General features: G+C 45.0%; 4 protein-coding genes across 5 annotated transcripts; 2 read left to right on the top strand and 2 right to left on the bottom strand.

The window, feature by feature from the left end:
* The first annotated feature begins 254 nt into the window (after positions 1 to 254).
* DNAAF2 (dynein axonemal assembly factor 2) lies at positions 255 to 5,019 on the top strand. Of its 2 annotated transcripts, none has more exons than XM_053475590.1 (3): positions 255 to 1,957; positions 2,756 to 2,902; positions 3,788 to 5,019. In XM_053475590.1, exons 1-3 carry the CDS (start codon positions 290 to 292, stop codon positions 4,250 to 4,252), a joined length of 2,280 nt encoding a protein of 759 aa, XP_053331565.1. In that variant the 5' UTR covers positions 255 to 289; the 3' UTR covers positions 4,253 to 5,019. The 2 variants fall into 2 exon arrangements, with proteins under 2 accessions (XP_053331565.1, XP_053331564.1); XM_053475589.1 differs by having other exon boundaries at positions 3,785 to 5,019.
* Positions 5,020 to 8,389: 3,370 nt separating this feature from the next.
* Positions 8,390 to 10,205, bottom strand: MGAT2 (alpha-1,6-mannosyl-glycoprotein 2-beta-N-acetylglucosaminyltransferase). The gene has a single exon (XM_053475600.1). The coding sequence runs from the start codon at positions 9,925 to 9,927 to the stop codon at positions 8,623 to 8,625; it is 1,305 nt and encodes a 434-aa protein (XP_053331575.1). The 5' UTR covers positions 9,928 to 10,205; the 3' UTR covers positions 8,390 to 8,622.
* Positions 10,206 to 12,678: 2,473 nt separating this feature from the next.
* LRR1 (leucine rich repeat protein 1) lies at positions 12,679 to 17,160 on the bottom strand. The gene is made up of 4 exons (XM_053475601.1): positions 16,893 to 17,160; positions 15,142 to 15,240; positions 13,891 to 14,618; positions 12,679 to 13,536 (listed from the first exon to the last, which is right to left on the bottom strand). Exons 1-4 carry the CDS (start codon positions 17,076 to 17,078, stop codon positions 13,281 to 13,283), a joined length of 1,269 nt encoding a protein of 422 aa, XP_053331576.1. The 5' UTR covers positions 17,079 to 17,160; the 3' UTR covers positions 12,679 to 13,280.
* A 2,058-nt stretch (positions 17,161 to 19,218) lies between these two features.
* Positions 19,219 to 21,931, top strand: RPS29 (ribosomal protein S29). The gene is made up of 3 exons (XM_053475604.1): positions 19,219 to 19,377; positions 19,889 to 19,988; positions 21,785 to 21,931. The coding sequence occupies exons 1-3, from the start codon at positions 19,316 to 19,318 to the stop codon at positions 21,791 to 21,793; spliced, it is 171 nt and encodes a 56-aa protein (XP_053331579.1). The 5' UTR covers positions 19,219 to 19,315; the 3' UTR covers positions 21,794 to 21,931.
* Positions 21,932 to 22,550: the final 619 nt, after the last annotated feature.

Genomic DNA, 22,550 nt, shown 5'->3' with positions numbered 1-22,550 from the left:
AGGATAAAATGATCTGGTTCTGTTGCTTCAGATAAGTTTTGTTAATCATTTTTAACTACATTCAGTGATATCGACGATCAAAAAAAAAGAAGTCTGAAGCACCCACGGTTTACACAAACGTTCTAATAGAGAAGCTGCTGCTCTCTGATTGGAGGAGCTTGGACTCCTTCCACATCACGTGGTCACTTTGCAGCAAGGCCGGGTTTCGGCGGTTATGTGACGTCGTAATCGCGCGCCCGCTTCTAATGCGTCGGTTTCCTAGGAGAACGCTCTACGCTTCCAAAGCAAAATGGCGAGCAAACTAAAGGACCTGGACGTCACCGCGGACGAGCTGGAGCGCTTCCAGAAGGCCTTCCAGGATGAGCAGTTCCGGAAAATGTTCGCCGAGTACGCGGAGGAGCTCAGCAACCCCGAGAACCGGAGGAGGTACGAAGAGGAGATCCGACAAATGGAGCGGGAGAAGGGGATGGACGCCCGTTTTATCTATCCCCACCCGGGGTATGTTCTGCTGACCAGTGCCAACGGTACTCAGAAGTGCTACCTTAATATCTGTAGCAACAGCTCCGTCCCAAAGCCCCAGGGGGTACCTGGCACCGATGGGAAAGCCCGGGGTGGGCACCACTGGACACTGCCTTACACCATCACCCCTGCCAGGGAGGAAATGGAGAAAGGGGGCAGCAAGTACCTCCTTTATGACATTGTTTTCCACCCAGACACTCTGGCTATTGCAACCAAAAATGAGAAATTCAAGGAGATGGTGGATTCCACGGCTATGGACGCTGTAACAAAGAACTACCAACAGCAACTAGATAGGACCAACGTGCAGACCCTGAGCTTGAAGTATAAGGGGGTCCCTCAGAGTGGGGTGGTCCGCAAACCTATACCAGGCTTCACCCCAACACCCGAGGATCCCAATGATCCCCTGTGCTTCCCCTACCCTTACCCTCCTCACAGTAGGGAGGACACAGGAGAGGCACCTAGTGGCCAGGAAAAGCCAACTGTGCAACCGGTGCCTCGGGGCGACGGCTCCACAAAGCCACACGAGGAAGCCACAACTCCCCATTACACCATCAGACACAGATCGTACGTAGACTTCCAAGATTACACCTACTCCAGATACTCTGCTCCAAGCCCGGTGCCCAAGGAACTGGTGGTCACCGTAGATCTGCCTTTGTTGAGTTCGGCTGCTGGGGTCAATCTTCATATTTTAAGCAAACAGCTTGATCTAGACTGTAAGCAGCCGTCTTATAAACTTCAGGCAAGTCTTCCCTACCCGGTGGATGAGAAGCAAGGTAAAGCCCAGTTCAACAAGGCCACAAAGCAGTTGGTTATCACCTTGCCTGTGATTCAGCAGAGCGTGATGAGCATAATGCAGGATCATATCAGAACGGATGATGGCGAAGATCAACCCAACGCACAGGAGGAATATGAGGTGCAACAGCATGAGAGCTGTGAGTATAGCCAGAGTGCCTCGGAGAGCGGTTTCCATAACCCAGTATGTAGCCAAGCGGGACCATCTCAAAACTCGTTATCTCAAGTCGTCCCCAATGGATACGGCACGATGACCGAAACTTTGCCAAGATTTTGTCAACAACATGAAACACTGACCAGTAACCCGCATTCTCTTATTATGCCTCCGGATACAATTCTCTCTCCCACGTTCACGTGCACGCAAGACGCCACATCTTTGACTTTAATCGTACACGTTAAGGAAATAGACGAAAAAAGCATTTGTTCCAACGTGGAGATGAACCAGTTTCAGATTAGCTTCCGTGTAAAACATCAATATGTTTGCTATTTTTTGTTAATCCAGTTCCTTCCCAAATACAGTCTCAACACGAACGAGATCTCCGTTAATGTCTCCGAACACAATGCGGTTATCGAGCTGACCAAGTCGTCTGAAAACTTTGGAATTTGGAAGAATTTTTATTTTGGTGACAACGTAAATCCGCTGCAGGTAAAAACAGGGCTAGGAAACAGGGCCATTTTTTGGATCAGATCTCCCATCACTCTCAGCCCCAATGTGACTAAGAGTGTTGCGGCATATATCTGACAACAAAAGGGAGAACATTGGCTGTTGACAACGCCAATGAAACCGGTACTTTTTTTCAGTATGTTTCCTGGTTTGTAGATTTCAGAAATGTGTCTGGGGACATTTAATTACGAATATGAATTACTTTTTATATTTTCCTGTTACTAAAATAGGTTAGAATGGTTAATTAATAGGATTTCCCAGCAGATAAGAACCGTTCGGCTCATCTAGTCTGCCTGCTGTAAAGATTAAGACCTTAATCAGTCGTTGGTCTCATCTTATATTCATGCTAGCCTTATGTCTAACCCATACATGTTTAAATTCCCTTACTGTATTAGCTTTTACCACTTCTGATGGGAGGCTGTTCCATTTTTCTACTTCCTTATTTGTATAAAACAGGAGACCGTCCTTGCTTGTTTTTGCACAATTTGGCATAAATAAAAATGTACCGGGGTCATAAAGTTTTCTTTTTAATATTGCACTGATTGTGAGTTATGTATACAGAGATTCTGGTGTGATGTTTGTAAGGTATCCTTATTACTATAGCAACTAACTGAAGACTCCATTCAGCACTGGTTGCCATGGTGACTGCTTTTTAAACACTTTTTTTCTCAACTCCCCCCGGTGTTTACTTTCTGTAGTAGGTAGAAGTGATGTCTGCTTTCAGGAGTGTCTTTCTCTTATATCTTCATGTTTTTAAGATTTTTCTTTTATTTCTTACAGGAACGAAGATTTGTCACCGAGGATAATGTAACGGAATTCTTGGAAAACAACAACCAAGCCGCGCAGGTTCCCTGGTCTACACTGGAAGACGAGCTTTTACTGGATGTTCTAGAACTAAATGATCAGACGGCTCGCATACGGATTAACGTAAGGGTTCTTTTATTTTTAATGACGATGCCTAAAAATGTTGTGCAGAACAGTGTGGTAATAATGTCCCTTCTAAAATCTGCAACTTAATGAGTGTCTGTTTCACCAGTCCGTTCACCGAATGTGTACGTCTCCTGCACATTCTGCGTTAAGTGTATACAGTCTTTAGTTATTGGAATTGCAAACTGAGAATATTGGGGATTCCATCACCTTATATGACCGTACATTGCTTTGCCCGCCACTTCGCCAAAGTACCCCAAGTTTGGGGAGTCCTATCTCATTTTTCATGGCTATATTGCTTATAAAAATTAGATGGGACCCCCAAAATTGGGATAGTTTGACATAGTGGCGGGATAAGCAATATACAGCCATATCTCTAGATTGTAAGCTCGTTTGAGCAGGGCCTTCCTCACTTGTTGTCTCTGTAAGTCAAATTGTTATGTTACCCATTGTACAGAGCTACGGAATTTGATGGCACTATATAAACAATAAATAATAATAGTGTGATGGAATCCCCAATATCTTATATTTGTATTTTTGAATGGTATTCGCTGGGTATGCTCTGAATTTCTGCTTATTGGTCTATTATTGTAGCAGCTACCCGAGAATCTGAATGTTTGACTTTTATGCTTTTTAGGTTGTGCGCACCCCTAGTTTGTATATTGTTTGTAAGTATGCTTCAGTGGAAGTGCTACAGCGCATGCACAGGAAATCCAAGGGGATTTTAGCAGCAGCCAGTTGCATGTATGAATGCTGACGTTGACAGCTGCTACCCAAATTTATTTCATTTGACTCTTTTAATACTCCCCAATGCACCTGTAGCACATTACGCTAGTTTTCTGAAGTCACAGATATTTATTTAGCAAACTCTGTTTGTTCCAGCAGAAACCGGAGCTGGCAGGCGAGGAACCTGCAGAACAACTGGAGCCGGGCACAGAGACCAAGCATAGCACAAGTACAGCGAATGATGCTTCGAGCCCGGCTGTGGAAAACGATGAGCTTCAAGTTCTGCAACAGCCCAGCGATGAAAGCCATGTGAATACAGGAGGACAAACTGTCGGCTCTGAGCCCCTTTCAGACCCTGCGGAGTCTGCGTGTGAACCCGCAGTCGCTAACGGCCATGCTGTTGAAGCCGATAGCGTAGAAAACGAAACTCCAGATTTAAAAGAGACTGTAAAGGAAAAGCAAGATGGAGCAGAATGCCCGCTGAGCACCTCATCAAATCAAAGCAGCCAAACGCCTGCCCTAAAGGAAATCAGTCCGAAAGATGGGCATGTGGAAGTCATCACAGATCACACTACGCAATGTGCCTTCACCTTCCAAAATCCTCTGCTATATGATCTGGACTGATGGGTTTCTGTATAATCTGATTCTAGAATTATTTTTTGTTTACAGACCTTTTACCATTTGTGCCAGGGGGGAGTCCCTATCGGATTTACTTGTATACGGGTTATACTTGCTGCTTGTATCCTTCTTGGGATGAAGAAAAACTACATGCACGGCGTGATGTTGCTCTGAAAGGATAAATGCTCTTTGCTTTTCTTATTGGTAGATCTAGTTCTGGGTCTGTTGCTCATCCAAAACCAAATTCAATATGTTAAAATATCTTTGTTTTCTTAGTGTAATTTGTATTAAATATACTATTTCTTCTGTCCCTGCACCTCCTGCAATAGCGATCTCCCTTTAGAGCACATCTGCCAACCAGCACAGTAGGTTTTAACTGTTCAGGTACCTATTTTCTTAATGTTATGCTTATATATTGGTTTGCAAAGATGTGTTATTTGAATGTTATATTAATAAATTCAAAGTATGAGTAAATGCATATTAACGCTTGATTTTGAGTGATCCCGATACAGATGTATAGTGTGTTGGCTAAGTATTGTATAGCAGTGAGGTAAAGTTGTGTGGAGAGGTGTGTGCATGCCACCCTTATCAAAGCTTTGAATTTGTGTTTTTGTATATTAAACTATCATTGTACAACTCTGCATTCTAGATATAGGATGATGGAGGTTTTAGTAGTGAAATCACTATAGAAAAGAGTGCAGCTGAGTCCCTGAAGTATGCTTTTGTTGCATCAAAATGTTAATGATAAAAATAAACTAACAGTATGATGAAAAGGCACATCGTGCTTACTTATCTTCGAAAGGTTTGTGCCAAAAAGCTATACTTCTGCTGTGGGAACCAGGCCAAGTGACTCAACTACTCACAAAAAAGATTGTTTCCAGGCAGCAGCGAAGCATGGTGGTGTTTCCTTGAAAGTTTGGGGTACCCAATGCCTCTGGACACCATTAATGAGGCATCTGTGTGGCAGGAGGGGAGACGCTTTGCTAATGGTGTTTAGAGAAGGCTTTAAATTGCATGACAGCCTCATTGGGTTAAATGCAGCGCAGTCCCACTAATTCAACTCCTTGATAACCAATATAGACATGAGAAATTAGACAGGACTTGCCAAACTTGGGGTACTCTGACAAAGCGGCGGGCGAAGCGATATACGGCCATGTAGTGTGACGGAATCCCCGATATTTGTGTCGCAGATGGTTTTTTTTGGATATTGGTATTTTCTGGGTACGCACTGTTTGTTTTACATTGTTACCTACCTACAACTTTTGCATAGTATATACTATTGCATATACACATTACATTATATACATACATACATATATATATATATATATATTTTACAGCAATTCTAAATAGCGCCACCCATATCCATTCTGCGCCCCGGCTCTGTAATGCACCAGGTGAAGCTGCCTCCTGTTAGCCACCCTTTATTACACCCCCCCCCGTATTATGCGTCTTTAGTTCTCTTTCCAAGCAAACGTTTTTATCTAAACATAAAATATTTCTAACAAACAATCCATAAATATGCTGAGAATTTAAAGTGTCAAAGTGAAGACTGAAATATCTTGTTTTCACAGTAATTTGAAGCTATTGTGTTCATCCTGAACATTGCATTGGTTTCCGCAGTAATTTCACTTCTGTAACGGATCTCTTTTTATGCATTTATTTCCTCTAAATTACATCTGCTGTAAATAACCTTTCAAGTTTCATCTTTTTTCCCTTTTTAAAGTTAAAACCGAGAATCACAGCAGTTTTACAGACCTTAGAGGGTTAAAGCAACGTCGCGGAATGGAAATGTCACATTTTAACGAGCAGCCCTGACATCTGAACCGGTTACACCTGGACTTACAAATATTTGCAAAAGATTACCTCTTTTCGGAAAGACAAAGTTTCTTTAAAAATCAGATCGTGCTATATTTTAAAAAATATTATTGTAGCCTTGCTGTTGATACATCGTGCCCATAGAGGATATAGAAGCCCACTGTAAAGAGATCGCCCCAGGCAGACTCAACCAAATGAAGAATGCATAATAAAGATCATTGTGAGTACTTGAACATGCATTCTTTAAAAAGTTTTTTTTTTATTTTTTTTTTTTTGAGGGGAAGCTGCAGCTCCACAGCTGCAGCCGGACGCCTTCTCTGACAACCATATGCACAGAGGGGTCTCATTAGACCACGGCCTGATCTAAACGAATGTAAGGTTACCATATATCAGGAGATGTGTTTGGCCAAGCAGGGCTCCGGCGTGGGAAACAATTCGTACCCGGAACAGGGAATTTTTTTTGTTGCCCCTGCCTTTAGAGGTTATAGCCCAGAATTTCTTCCATAGAAAATAATACGTTCCTGAGTCAGCCATCGTTGCCGGTAACGCTGTACTGCGGAGTCATTTAACCCGTGTTCCTCTGCATCGCTTTCATGTTAATCGCGGTGACAATGCGTGTATTTTACAGGCAGGATCATACGCAGCTTACACCATAAAATGTGATGCCCGAGGCACAGTAAGCTGGAGCCGCTCAGCCTTACACGTTACTGCAACAGCACTATAATAAATACCACCATAACGTTACACAAGCCGTGGCCCCTGCCCGCGCCCTTTACATCTGTGCCACCGTTCCATGTGACATGCAGGTCATCTCTAACCCAATACTGTATTCCAATGCAGCACTGAAATAAAGCATTTTACGTGTCATTTCTATTTAATTGACTATTTTTAAGATGTAAGCAGTTTTTCTGCTATGGGGGGGGCCCAAATTATTGCTTCCTTGAGTTTCATGTGCTATTCACGTACAGAACAGAAGACGGGAAGATGCCGTAGGGCCACTTTCCGCAAATAACAAAACCGGTTAGGTGACCTGAATGAAGCGCAGGATAAGATTACCGTTTATCGTCACAAAGAGCTACAGCGGCTTGCATAATGCACGAGATCTTTCTCCATCGGTTATATATCAGCAGCAAAACAAACAGGGCGACGACGTGTTGAGGAATAACAAGACATGCATTTAGATGTAATGTAGTTTTTCTTGACTCAGAGGGTGGTAGAGAAGTGAAACCGCTTCCCAGCAGAAGTGATAGAGGTTAAGACAGCGAGGAAAGGAATGGAAACGGGGAGGTATATTGATATTTATATCAAAGACTTTATCGCAGGAAGAAACGTGCAGGCTGGGCGACAAATTCTATACCCTCTGTGTTCTTTGTCAATGTAACCCAAACACCGCCGCGTCGTCTATTCTTCATCACCTTCTTCTAGTCTCTATGACAAAGCTTGTCACGCCGAACATCTCAGCACCCTGCCTCACCCCATCTGTTCGCCCTCGATAAGAAGAGCCAGAGATGTTAAGTAAACACATTAAACCGGATTAATACACAAACTACTTTGGTAAAAGGCTCTTAAACGTAACGAAAAACGTGGCACGAAACTTTTTATTTTTAGTACGTGAGCAGATTTCTGAAACTTATCGCTTCCTGATCGCTCGAAATACAGCAAACATTCTAGAAACCATTTCCTGAGCATCCATTTACCTTTTTGCTCTTAGCAGACAGAGTTTACAGGGGAATCGTACGCTTCAGGTCTAGATCATCGCTCTACGCAGCCCCTTCTAGGAGGTGAAGCGATACCATGAAGCTGAATGTCCAACTCCCCTTTTTAGTAAATACCCCTGAAGCAGCTGCAACAGCCCAGATATCCTCAGACTGATATTAAGCGTACAAAAAAAATGAAAATCCCCACTCAAGAAAAATGCACTTGGGACTTGCCTAAAGTAGAAGCCATGGAAGCAACCAATCAGTGGCAGAAAAAGAGCTCTTTGGGAGGTCTAATGAGACCCCCCACCTACAGCAAGTATGTCTCGTGCACGGAGATGAGCCCTGCGTGTTATATAGGTGGGAGAAGAGGTGAATGAATAGGGGGGGCTTCTGCAGAATCCTATCTATTCACAAGGAGGACACTACAGCGAAGCACAACACTCTCATGAAGCGTCAAGTCTACGACACGCTCCAAAGGACAAGTTGCAGCTCCGGTCATCAGCACCATAACCGTATAAGACACGCTGTCGGTTCCCGTAACCGGTTTAAATCCCACACGATTGCGGGGAGGGCTGGGTTGTCCTGCTGATCATAGCGTACACATCACAATGATTTCCAAGAACAATCACTTTCATTAAATCATTTATTTCCAAAAAAAACCCCCATATTCCATAAATGTGATCCATGAAGCGCGTTCAACGTTATAATTAGTAAACGAGTTAATGAGGCATAATAAACTTTTTATAATCAGATTTCACACCATGAAAAATTATGGACAATTAAGTGAGGATTTTTGACGAGAAGAGAGAAGACCGATTATTCACCACGGTTCAAAATATTCGAAGGTTCGGTCCGTGTTTACTGCAAGCGGCGATAACTCTTACACAGTTCATGGTCTCTGATATCCCCCCATCCTCCGTTTTTCACGTGGGGGGACAAGGCGGCCATGGAGTGCCGTCTGCTAATCGTTACACCCTCGGGAAACAAATAGCGCTGGTTGCTCGAGAACAATGCTTCGATTTTGGCACTTTCCGTGGCCGGCTTGCAGGATTTTTTATGGTGCATCCCGCAGTCTCCGGTGTGAAAGATCCGGGGGACCTCGGGCACCATAACTTTCCAGAATCTCGGAAGACAATTAACAGTCAAGTGCTGCAGAGTCCAGTCCCAGTTATAGTCGTCGTAAGAGCAAAAGGCATCGGTGCACTGAATAAGTTTTTGATAGGTGTCGCGGCCCATCGCCATGCCCATGTTATGTTCCGTCGACTTCCACGTCTTTACCTCCACCTTATCGGCCTTCTCCGAGAAGGTCTGCGGACGCACGTAGTTCCCGAGGCTTATGACATCACAGTCTGAGCACTCTTCGCTCTTCTTGCTCCACATTTTTTTAAGGACGTTGTAAAAATCCGGGGCCAAGTAGTGGTCTTCTTCGATGAAAAGGACCAAGCCTTTGTGATCTTTTAATACTTTGATCTTCTCCCACACGAAGTGCAGCTTCCACCACCAATGATGCTTCGTCTGAGAGAACTTGGCTTCTCTGTAATGTCCGAAGGAATCGGGGTACTCTGCGTTAATGCAGCCGAGCTTAAGGGCGTCTTTCTTCTCGATGTCTCTGGGGCAATCCTTGGGGTCGTGGCCGGGAAACTCGTTGGGGTACAGCTGGATGCTGAACGGGAAAAATATCTGCAGCACTTGACAAAAATCCACCGTCGCGACAAGTTGATTTATTTCCGGAGACCAGTAATCGTGGCTGAAGATCAGCAGCACGTTCTCGATGCCCTTCGCGTTCCGCAGGGACTCTAAAAGGTATCTCAAATAATCGGGGCGGTTGTGTACCTGAACCACCACCACGACGTCATCCGCCGGCCGGTTTGTTATTTTCTCTAGATTTTTGATCGTTTGGTCAAAGTTCAACTGGAAAACCACCGACCTGTACACCAGCGTCGCGTTATCCACCTCCGGCTTCTGCGACTTCTCCGTCACGGACTCGTTGGTCGGTTTCCTGATCCCTGCCGACACGTGGCCTTTGCCCTGGGTTTTTTCAGAGTCCGTTTCCTGGACAAAGTCATTTTTCTTTTGTCTGCCGCTGCTCCACAGCGCAAGGCCACACAGAGCCACAACCAAAGCGAGGACGATCACTTTCCTCTTATATATTCTGCACCTCATGTTATAGGTGGTCTACGGCGATGGCGGGGGTGGGGACGGCGGCGCCGCACACAGGGCCTGCCTGTGAGTTCCTGATCGAAGTCCACAATTCGACTTTGAAGGCGCGAGTATTTGGGGCTAACTCATCCTCCACTTTGACGAAGAGGAAAGCAGCATCTGCAGGGGAGCGATCACATGTAGCATGTTTCCCGCCAAGCTTAGCACACATGGACCGAGTCGTAACCGAGATCAGGCTCCATGGAACATCTACGGGACCGATGCCCCCCTTACAGAACTCCTGGAAAACAGGAAGGGGAAGTGTGAATGTGGAGGGCCGGAATCCCCTTACGGATCCATGCTATAACTACACGCCTGGACTACACTCACCTAACAGAGCACGCACTCATCATATGCAGACCCACTACGCTCCACGCAAAACTATCCACACAACCCACTGCAACACAAACCTCAACACTCCGTCCCAAACAGCGACACCCCCCCGCACAACAACACACCTACGTTTAACCCTTGTTACACCACAAGGCTAACCCCCCCAATCCATTAACATCATTATAACCCCATTATAACTCCATGGCATACATGACCTACTGACACCAATACAACCTAAAATCCCGCACAGCATACGGACACCACTGCACCCAGTTCCTCTCACACACAAGCGAAGAACACCTTTAGCCCACAGACACGGGAGACCGCTACCGCTGCGGCGCTTATCGGAGCAGCTCACCTGCGGCGGCCCGCGCAGTCCTGTCAGCCTCGTCTCCTACACTGCTCCCTCCCAACCAAGCGTCTGCTCCGGCGAAGCCCCGCCCTTCCGTGAGCTCACTGGCTGTCTCTACGAGTGACGTATCGCTGCGGTTTAGGAGCTGCCTGTCACGGGTCATGAAGGGGTTAAAAGTACTTACGCTTTCTCCTGCGACTGGCGGAATGCAACGCTGGCCAGGAAGCGGATTCACACTGAGCCAATGGGAAGGCTCGTTACGGAGGCCAGCATGACTGGCTGGCTGGCTGGAGGAGGCGAGGAAAAAAAAAACCCAAAAAGACCACCAGTAGGAAGCTCCGTTATGTCGTCGGAGGGGGCGTGGCTATGCACTTTTTGGGGACTGCGTTGTCAGTGGGGTTGATTAACATCACGTTTCTGTCGCCGCGGGTTAATTCTCCGGGACCTGAGACCGCGCCATTACAGTCTGTAGCTCTATTACATGAGGGGAAAACGAAAATAACCCCCCATGTTCCAAAGTCTTGGCTCCGCTAATCCGAAATCCCCTCACAGATTCACGCTTACTGTGGAGTATCCCTACATTAGCCACATTATTATTTATTATTTCACATAACGCCATCATATTCCACAGTGCTGTACAATGGTTCTCACCCTTCATGTTGTATGTATTACCATTTCACCTCAAGAATAGACCTCCGAGGTCTCCAAACACCACTATTCACCTTTTTTTTTTTTTTTTTAAACCTTTATCCAATAAATCATGAGAACAAACAATAATAAGACCGGTAAAACATTATTGGTAAAATATGCACTGTGTGGGTGAACGTGGCCAGCTACACGTATGACATGATGTATAAGCCAACATATTCCACTAACACAAAATTTCCCAATTCAGTTAATTTGTATGAACCTCAGAACATGAGGTTTCCTTACCTTCTCTGCCGGCTGCTTCCGCGTCCCAGCCTTTCCACAGCTCCGCTTCTTCTTGTTCTATCTTCTTTCAGCCCGGTACCAGCTCCAAGAGACCAGAATGTTACAGATGGATTTGCCTCTCTATTTCTCTGCCTTCATCATTCTGGAGTAGTTGCGCACCGATCTCTCTAGATACACAGATCGTGACGCCAGAAGAGACTCAACCAGTCGCTCAAGTCTGTTTTTTTATTATTCTAATTAATTATTTCACAACTCACAGGTGCCATTTTTTTATCCTATATTGTCCAGATTATAGGCCGCACTTTCCCCCCGAATTTAAATCTTTAAATTATGGGTGTGGCCTACAATAGGGGTTTAGATATTTTCAATGCCCCCTACCTTATCCACAGACCGATTCCCGGCCCGTCTCCTTTCTTCTCTTGTATCTTCTCGTTCTGTCTTCTTTCTTCCGATTGTCCCTGTGTCTTCAGTCTACTTTCTTAGCTTTCAAATTATTATTTTTTTTTTTATTAATGCCATTTTCTGTAAATTATAGGTGCAGCCCAATTAAGCGAGGAATATATTCGGAACAATATGGTACTATTTCCATTTCTGTGACTGGCTCACCTAAATACTAACATTGAGGTTTACCATAAGACAGTGTGATCGTGGCGAACACCAGGCTAAGATTGTGCAACTAAACCCTATATGCTATCCACTTGAAAAAGAAAATACAATGCGACATAACCCGTTATTTTCCCCAGGCTGTCCCAAAACCACAAAGAAATTCCTTTTCCTGTGTAGCATTTCTACCTATTATACACCTTGCCCAGTGATCGGGGGGGCACTGGAATACGTTTAAGCGTTACAACTCTTTGCGGACACAGATATACACAGAACAAGCCGACTGGATGTACTATAAAATTAAACTTTATTAAAAATTACATTTTTAGAAATATTTTTATTCTATAAACTTTTTTTTTCCTTCAGATTTAGTAACTCTTAACCGTTGGAAATAAGGGCGTTTAACGACCACTGCAAAATGCATTGGAGACTGATATAAGGAGGTAGCTTGAAACACTTAGTAAAGGGGAGGTTAATCTTTTTTTTTTCTTCACGGGGTCTAAGTTCCCCTTTATCAGCTACGTTGAGTTTTTTTTTTTTTTACTCGTATGCCGCTGTCCTTGTATTTGCATCCTTAACGCTGTAGAAAAAACTACATGCAGAGCTAGATTTAGCAAAGCCTAGAGAATAATAAACGCGTGGTGCTATTTCAAGAGTGCAAGATTCCAGAAGAAAACTAAAAACCATCAACGTCCCCAGTACAGACGCTTACTTTACCCACATCGAAACCGCGTCCGACAACGGGAAACCTCCCCGCTGCCAGGACTAAGGTCTGAGACCGCATTGTAGGCCAGAACACCCGAATATTCAGATCCAGGAGACTAACTGCATATTTAAGTGCTGAAGGCAGAGCTACCTTGCATATGGAGTTAGGTGTTGCAGAACAGCAGCAGCACCAACATCAAACCTGAATGAGCGATCCCCATACAGCAAAGGTGGAAGAAACACGTGGAATATAAGAGGTGTGGAATAACTATACACAGCCCCACCGATATTACCAATTCACCCAATATCTGAGATATGTAAATTCATATTTTCTTCCATCGCATGTCTAAAGAGTAGTCCAATGCCGCACATGATGGACGGCATCCGCTTCTTAAATCCTAGCGCTTTGCAGATGCTTATCAAGGAACTCAGAATAACAGGTGAGGGAACAAAAGTAGCAGATGACTGGCGCCTCTGTACCCCCCATCGTATCAACGAGGACCACAGTCTGGGACACCTGATGGAGGTTCATTAACACAACAGTCTGAATGAATGAACTCAGGCAGGGCCGGCCACAGTCACATGTTTTTGCCACGGAGAGGTCTTGGCAGACAGTAGCCGGTATGAGATGGGGTCCATAGGGTATTCTAGAGAGAATAAATAAAAATAAAAAAAAACGTGTAAACTAATTGTGAGAGCACATTATGGTTAGGTATAACCTGGCTACTACTTGGAAATTTGCTTAGAAATAAATTGCAATTCCCAAACAAATGGACTTATACAAGAGGAAAGTTTAATACCACTATCCTCATATTCCCAGAGCAGGGTTTATCCATTAAAACAGTACATGGATGGGAGTCAAGAAGAGATCTAACATCTATATTAGCCTTTTAAAGGTCATGGCTGACAAGTTTTTCCTGCAAGAAGGCCAAAAATATCCCATCTGATCCCCCCAAAAAAGCCTGTGTACCACCAGACTCATGTCATGCGACAAACCTTACCTGTAATGAATGGTTGCCCTTGATGCACACTCCAGTAAAGGCAATGGTATCTTTAGCTGTATGTCTGGAACCATCGGTGTTGCTTTTACAAATGGATTCCCGAACAGGTCTACTTTTTCAAGTACTAAACTTCGAAAGCTACTGGGGAGGCATTGGATTTTGTTTTTCGTTGCAGACAGGAAGCGGAGTTTGCTCAGTAGCCCAATAGTGAAAGGCAGTTGAACGAGCTCATTGTCATCCAGTTTTAGGTTAATAAGTTCTTTAAGTTGGCCGAACTGTACAGGAAGGGCCTTCAGTTTGTTCTGGCTCAAATCCAGCGACTTGAGTGTGTTTCTTAGAGTGGAGTTGCAGAACGCCACCTCGAAGGACTCCAAGAAATTGTTATGCAAGGTCAGCTCTTGTAGGCACATAAGATCTCCTATGGTTTGGGGCAGCTTCTTGATATGGTTGTTACTCAGATCAAGTTTTTGAAGCTTCTTCAAGCACAGCATCCGCATATCAACCCGGGCCAATTTACAGTAGGACACCTGAAGGTGTTCCAGGGAATACGGAAAACTCTTTGTGATGGGATAGTCCTTCTTGCAGGTGATAAACATCTTAGCTCTTGGCTTTTCAATTTCTGAGGTCTTTACTGGAGTAAGACGTGACAGTGATATACTACCAGGATCTTTGCCTTTATTTGCCAGTCCCACCGTTGAAATAAAGTTTTTCAGACTGCACACATCCGCCTAATAAAAAAGTAAGTAAAAAATGCGTTATTTATCTAATTGTTCAGTGTCAGAAGCTGATACCGCACTACACTAACTGTTCTATACAGGTACAGCGTTTACATGTCTGGATCTTCTAGTATGACGAGAAGGGCGCTATTTTTATTGTAAACCGAATTTAAACAATTGGGATTAGTACTTCAATTTAGAGGAAGGCATCAGAACTGTGCCACCGGCAGACTATTCAAATACTTCACACGTTTCAAACGCAACGATATTGACTCTAAGGATGGTGTATCATTACACAAGGCCAAACGTTTCCTTTTCATTGCTACACAATGACACGTTACTTTTAGAAATGTGAATCTGCTGTTTTCCAGTAGGCCGGGGAAGCGTTTTTCCTTTGCAATCTTCACTTCCTGCACAGGAAGTACTAATATGAGCGTTGCACAAAAAGAACTCCCCAGTAATGTGTGTTTCTGAGTGTTTGTTAATGCTTTGTGTAGGTTACCCTGCCTGTAGTTATCCTTATGAGCAGCCATACCTTGCTGAGACATATATCCACTGCCGGCTCCTTCAGACGTACCGTAGCTTTGCCTTCTTGTACAAACCTGGTAAACAATTGGTCTATGTTTTCCTGCAGCTAAGAGAAAAGCAAAACAAAAATGTAACAATCACAATATTACATGCAACGGCTGTAAACATTACAAGTACTGTATTTGCTCGATTATAAGACAAGGTTTTTTTCAGAGCAAATGCTCTGAAAAATACCCCTCGTCTTATAATCAGACCTCAAAGTCTGACTATGAGACGACTAAGATCCAGATCCCCCGCAGCTGCAGCTGATCTGGATCCTCCTGTCTCAACCCCCCCGCCCCACTTACCGGTACTTCAGAGTCCCCGGTGTGCAGCTGGGGCAGCGTGTAGATGTCTACGCAATTCTCGTAGACAACTTCCGCTGCAGCCAGAAGGAGGTGTGGCTAGCAGCGGGGGTTGTCTGCATGCATCGCGCAGACCTTCCCCGGCTGTCAAAGATCAGAGTTCCCCGCACCGGTGGAACAGGGTGGCAGGGTGCTCTGAGAAATGCCTTTTAACCCCTTAATGCCACTCTGCCTCCAGAAATGCCTTTTTAACCCTCTATACGCCACTCTGCCTCCTGAAATGCCTTAAACCTCCCTAGATGCCACTCTTCCCTATAATATGCCTTTTAACCCTCTAAGTGCCAGAGTGGCATAAAGCATTAAAAGGCATATCATGGGGCACAGTGGCATATAGGGTTAAAAGGCATATCATGGGGCACAGTGGCATTTAGAGGGTTAAAAGGCATATCATGGGGCACAGTTTCATATAGGGGGTATAAGGCATTTCTGGGGCAGATGTGCATAACTGGGGGGCAGGTTGGAAAATAGAAGGAAATAAAACCAAAATATTTTTCTCAATCATAGCGTTTATTAAAAAAATAGTTTAAATGAATTTACATTTTGGTAAAACTTTTTTCCTATAGGGTCGTCTTATATTCAGGCTTTTTCTTTTTTTCCTAAATTAATATTAAGATTTGGGGGGTCGTCTTATAATCGAGCAAATATGGTATTATTTATCACACCAGTGGATACTCTCCAGCGTGTCCACAGAACATACTGTAGCCCATCGTTACATCACAACGTGACACCGACAGTTACCTCCCTACAACAAGATGAAGCTTAACACTCTGGGTATTAAGCTTTTGGAAGATGAATACACAATACACATTGCCAGGCAACCGGTTTATATATAAATATATTTTCATGTAGACGGAGGAGGATCAAGTTTTGTTGTATCGAATGAATCAAAATGAAAACCATCCAGGTACTTGGTTGTGTTATGATCATATAAGCTTGTAAACATGATCGCTGTGGGCGTTCTGAGTGTCGCTGTGTATTCAAAGGTTGGTCAAATAAAAAGTGTCAGTCGTTTTGACAGCTCCATCTGTCCCCACGTGAATTAATGGCCACCGGCGGGACTTTATATGAAGAATATACGCGATACGACATCATGTATCTGCAACAGAATCTCTGCAGGCTTATCGTTATCTGCTACATGTCCAGGCAAATGTCACACGATATATGGGGCAGCCTGTACTCACAATCTATTTGGCTTACGCAGAACATTCCCCGTTCTATTGCCCCCAACCCTAAGAGATTCTGCAGCAGCTCAGCCCTCATGCCTACCAGCCACATGTATGTATAGATCATGCAAGCCTTTCACAGGGAGCCATGACGTGACTCAGCACAAGCATTAGCTGCTGGTTCTTCTTGCCTTATATCTGGAGCCGGCCTTGTCTTTGAGTGTGCAGATCATCAGGTAGACGGCGCCCGCCTGCCCTGATCGCTTATCCTCCTGCCTCCCGACAGATAGGACGGCTCTGGCGCCTTTGCCTCGATTCCTCATCCCGAAGGTGGGCAGCATCCTACTGATCACCTCCACCTCACACTGCAGCTTCATGGCCGCAGATGTAATTCCAGACCTCCTAGATCATAGAGCCTCCGCGTACCGGCCAGTCCGCCCTGTCAGCGCTTCTATCCTGACATAACAAATTCATTCAATCAAAGCTCTGTGTTCCCGCCTAGCTCGCAGGACCCACCACCCGACTGTTTGCCGTCCCAGACCCGCCTGAATATTGTCATGGTGTACTTAGCTGTCCAACGTACTGCCTGTAAGAGCGTTAAAAGGAAATTAAAAGCGATATCAAATCGATAAACCAAAGGCGGATAACGGAAGTGTACATTAAATAATTTACTGACATTTTTAAGACATATGAACACAACGCATCTCTGAATGTATTTATCTTTCATGGGGCCTTCACCTCCTAGCTATAAATATGAGATGTGTTTACCAACACTTTTTACATGATGTGATCATGTGATGAGTGATGACGTATTTATGTAACAGAGTAAGGCATTTAGACTATCAATAAGGCCTTTTTAATTACGCTTTTGTAATTTATAAACATTTTCTTTTGTTTTGTAAACACAGGCCGCCGATATACACTCGTATCCAGCAAACATTGTTTTAATAAAAGATGGACCAGTAGATCCAGGCCTGTCTGTCATAACAGGGAAAACTTTAAAGGGAAAACTCTCGCTGCCGCCGGTTCTGTTTTGTGAAAATTTCAGAATTCAACGGCAATCCAAACATTTGTGTTTTAATTAGTTTGTGCAAATACAATCCTTATTACTATTAATTACCTTTCTAAGTAGCCAGCAGAAGTCACATATATATTCACATAGCAGCTGGCTTGGATGTGCTCATAACCTACAATGGGGTAGCTTTTTTTTTTTTTTTTTTTGCATTGCTTACTTAGGGTACAATTTAGAAAATGAAGGAACCAGTGGGGGTCGTTGACAAACTGACTTTTGGTAAACAAAGCCTTCTATGGAAATGTGGCCAGAAGGCATTTACCCTTTGGGGAATGTACGTGAGTAACATGGGCCACCATGTTTTTCTTTTTTACTTGCAGTTCCAAATATTACAACATGGGGAATAAGCTTTGGTCAACTGCTGGAGTCCCTTCTATGTTTATTTCCTATGGAAAAGTTGGACATTGCCTTAAAGTACTGACTGTCTTTGGAAACCCGGGATGGTTTGGAGGGATGGGTTACCGCCTGTGTGTTGACAGCCAGCAGGCTAACACTTTACGTGTGCTGGTTGGCATCATGGGGAATGTTTATGCGTCCTTAAAAGCAGGGGTCCTCAACCACCAGGCCGCGGACCGGTTCATGGCCTATAAGCAACAGGGCCGCATGGCAGTTCCAGGTGCCGGGCAGGTGTTTATCTTAATTTTTCATTTATCCCTGCTGCGGGCAAACAGCAGGGTGAGGATCCAGATTGCCCGCAGCGCTGCAGGGGACCTGGATCCTCCTATCCAGCAGCCGTGGAGGTCTGTGTGACGCAGACAACCTTGCTGCTGCCGGCACTTCCGCCGGTGCTTCTATGAAGGAGTGCCAGTGTTACATGACCTTCGGGTGCTCCACCATAGAAGCCCTGGCAGCAGTGGAGGTTGTCTGAGCGCATCGCGCAGACTTCCCCGGCTGCCAGAGATTAGGATCTCCCTGCAGGGGACCTGTATCCTCCTCTCTGGCAGCTGGGAAAGGTCTGGGCGATGAAAGCAGACAACTTCTGCTGCTGCCGGCACTTCCGCTGGGGCTTCTATGACGGAGCGCCAGCATAGAAACCCCGGCGGATGTGACGAGTAGCAGCAGAGGTTGTCTGGATCGCACAGACCTCCACGGCTGCTGGATAGGAGGAAGCCCTGCAGCGCTGGGGGCATAAAGCATATCAGGTGCAGAGTAGCATATCTAGGGGAGCAAAGTGGCATATCAGGAGGCAGAGTGGCATATCTGGGGGGGCATAAATCATATCAGGAGGCAGAGTTGCATATCTAGAGAAGGAGAGTGTCCTATCAGGGGAGCAGAGTGGCACAATTGTATGTGCTTTTGTGGATTTAAATGAAGTTTACGAGTTCTAAACGCTAAATGTCAGGTATGAACCCACCAAAATGGAGAACAGTGACACCAGCGTATTGACCCTGGTGTGTAGCGCTCCCCCAAGCGTATGTATGGACCTCGCGGGGCAGGCTGGGATCTGCCGTGCGCAGTGCATTGTGGGATAGGCCCCGCCAGCGTTGATTAGCGGCTGCGTGGCTCCTCCTCTTCCTTTTCGAGAGCTGCGAGTCGGACACGATGGGTCACCAGCAGCTTTACTGGAGCCACCCTAGGAAATTCGGCCAAGGATCCCGCTCCTGGTGGGTGTAGGACTGGGTCATCTTGGTGTTCTGGGTGCCGCCGACATGTTAAAGTGGCGATTAGTGGCATGTGGGGGTCTCTGGGCGGCCTTTTGGGTATCAGGCCTCGTGCGCCCATCATGGCGGGCATAGTGGATGCGTAAGGCCGGTAATGGCGGCGGAGCAGCCTGCGCTTGGCCTTCTCTTAGAGCCTCTGTTTTTTTAGCATGCTTTTTCTATTTGTGTCGGTTCCTGGGGATATATTTATTCCGAGGCCCCAGTAACTCTTTCGTTAACCGGTTTCCTCCGCGCACACAAATCCGCTTAATACTCGTGTGTGATTACTTGCGCATGAATCGTACCGTCTGGCGTTTAAATGCGCCTTATTCTCAGTGAAATATTGACTTTAATGTGAGTACTATCTAGAGCCATGCGTGTTAACATGCTTAGTGTCATACACAACGTCATATGTGATACATGCTGCGTAATGCCTGTACTTCGCTCTTATTTAACCCTTTCTTTCCCTCTGCAGCCGTGTGTGCTCAAACAGGCATGGATTGATCCGTAAATATGGCCTAAACATGTGCCGTCAGTGCTTCAGGCAGTATGCAAAGGACATCGGCTTTGTCAAGGTACGTGAGCTGTTGGTGTACTTCCAGTAGAGCCGGCGGGTGGCCCATATCCCGCTAAATGATGGCTCTTGCCGCTTTTTCCAACGTGGGGTTACATGTTTGATTTCCTTAGTACATATTATGTATTATCTGTAGTGCTTTACCCAGTCCGGTTACAGTATTTTGCGGCATGCACAGCACAGGTGACCGGCTCTGCTATACACCTGTGCTGTCTGGGTGTAGCTGCCAACGGTCCCGGTGTAGACTGCGTTCCGGGTTCACAGCAGCAGAAATGTCCGTTATACTTTGGGCTGTAACGCGCTGGATGCTGGGAACCGGACGGGTGTTATCACTGGAGATACTCGGACCGATGTCTTATCGGACGCTATAGTAGTGCTGGAGCTAGAATATCTTACAGCATTATATATATCGCTGGCATTCAAATGGCTTGAAAAACCTATTGAACAGCAGGCAGGCCACCAGTATCTTGATAGATCGACGGTGAGATTATTGTAATAATGTAGCATTAGATGAGATGACTAAAGTTGCTCTTCAGTGGGGTCAGTGAAGGAAAGATGGTGTTCTGCGGAGTATATGCTGTAGCTGCTGGGTACATATCTGTGATGTCTGCTGTTAAGGCAGATGCAGCGATAAGGCATTTCGAGGTGTTTGGGGTAAGGTTGTGTCCAGGAGTAATGAGTGAAAAGGCAAGCTGGCCTCCTGGTAGGATAGCATGTGGTGGACAGAATGCTGCCACTTCTGCATGTTGGGGCTGCAGCTTCAGTCATGATGGGGAAGGAGTTGGTGTAACTGAAAGCAGTAAATAGAAGGCTGTGTGTGGTTGGGTAAAGGGAATAGACAAGGATGGAGTTGGTATAATTAGATTATCAATTGAAGGTTGGAGGTAGGGCAGTTAAAGGGACATTGTTGCCCTCTGGTATAAATATGTACCCGTTTTCAGATTATCGAATACTACAGAGCAAGCCCACAACAGACTGGTTACAAAATTTAGATGGGATACCTAATGAGGCATGAGGGATAGCCACAGATAAGACATACCTATATAGCAGGGGTCCCCAACCACCGGGCAACTGGGCCGCATGATAGGGTGACCACATGTCCCAGAATCGGGGTTTTTTACGTGGAGGAGAAAGGTGGGTGCCGATCGGTCGCTCATGATGTTTTCACTAACAGCTTGGCGCCTCTCGGTCACCTCCGAGGCCTCTCGCTCGCGGTGCCGGCATTTCATGCCGAGCGCAGGAATGTCATGTTCCGCCGCTTAGCAGTAAAGCAGAGCAGCGAGACAGCCCCCTCGCTCCCACCATAAGACTCCTGGGCGTTAAGTGAACCTTAAAGGGGGCAGAGGGTAAATAGTGAGAAGGGGGTAGTAAGATTATTGAAATAAATAAATATTGAGAATGAAAGTGGAGTATTATAAATAGATATATATATTTAACAATAGAATGCACAATAAATGTAATGCACTTGAATCAAACACAAAACCCCCCGGCCCGTGGAAACATTCTTCCACAAAACCAGTCCCTGGTGCCAAAAAGGTTGGACTGCTGCTATATAGCACCACTCCAATATAACTTTAAAGTAGCGGGCATTATCACCTAAACCAGTCTTCACATGCTAGTGAAAAGTTTGTACATATAAACATAAACCGCAAACTAGTTTTATTTGGCCATTGTAAAGGAAACGACTTGTTTGACTTATCTACCAAGTGTAAATACTACATCTCAATAGACTCTTTAATTTCAAACCATGCAATGTTTGTATTCATAAGTTTATTTTTTGTTTTTTTTTTCTTCCAGTTGGACTAAATGTTTTGGTCGCCAGAAGAAAATAAACACCTCACTATCCATGGAGACGCAAGCATGGTTTGCTGGCAACAGAAGTTTTCTGACTACAACTTTTGTACATAAATAAAACAATTGGCGTCATCATACACTTAACAAGAATTACGTTTGTTTTTATTTTAAAAGTGAAGGGCGGTGGGTGACACTTGTGGCATTTTCATTTAACCCCTTTAAGTCCCCTGTGGACGTACTGTTACCTTCAAAAAACGCATCCCAAGAATCCCCTTTGGACGCTGGCTTTCTGCTGCCCGATCTGATGTAACATTTTAAAATGCCAAACGGGCATTCCCGTCCGTGTCATGTCACTGCTGACGTCACCCGGGAGAACATGATATACCATGGGATATCTGATCGCTCCGATGAGGCACAGGCACTGTGATCTCTATGCAAGTCTGTGGGGACCTGCATAGAGATCAGTGTGATCGGTGCAGGGAGAGTGAAAAACCATGTTTATCGCTCTTCTACCATGCTTAAAAAAAAAAATGGTTAGGGATTTAAAACAAATACAATAAATAATAATAATGGCATTAATAACATGTTCAAGAAGTCCCTAAGAGGACCTCTAGCCATTTAACAAAAGTAAAACCCTTACATCCCATTGCCCTAACACAACATCTACCCAGTATAACCCTTCTGCTCCCGTTCACAACCCCCAAACCCGTGAATCCATAAGCATAAAAAGTCTACGAATAACGTACACCTTGTATGTTCCCTATAAGTG

The sequence above is a fragment of the Spea bombifrons genome, chromosome 9, assembly GCF_027358695.1.
Source record: "Spea bombifrons isolate aSpeBom1 chromosome 9, aSpeBom1.2.pri, whole genome shotgun sequence".
NCBI lineage: Eukaryota > Metazoa > Chordata > Amphibia > Anura > Pelobatidae > Spea > Spea bombifrons.
This window is presented reverse-complemented; position numbering and strand designations above follow the sequence as displayed.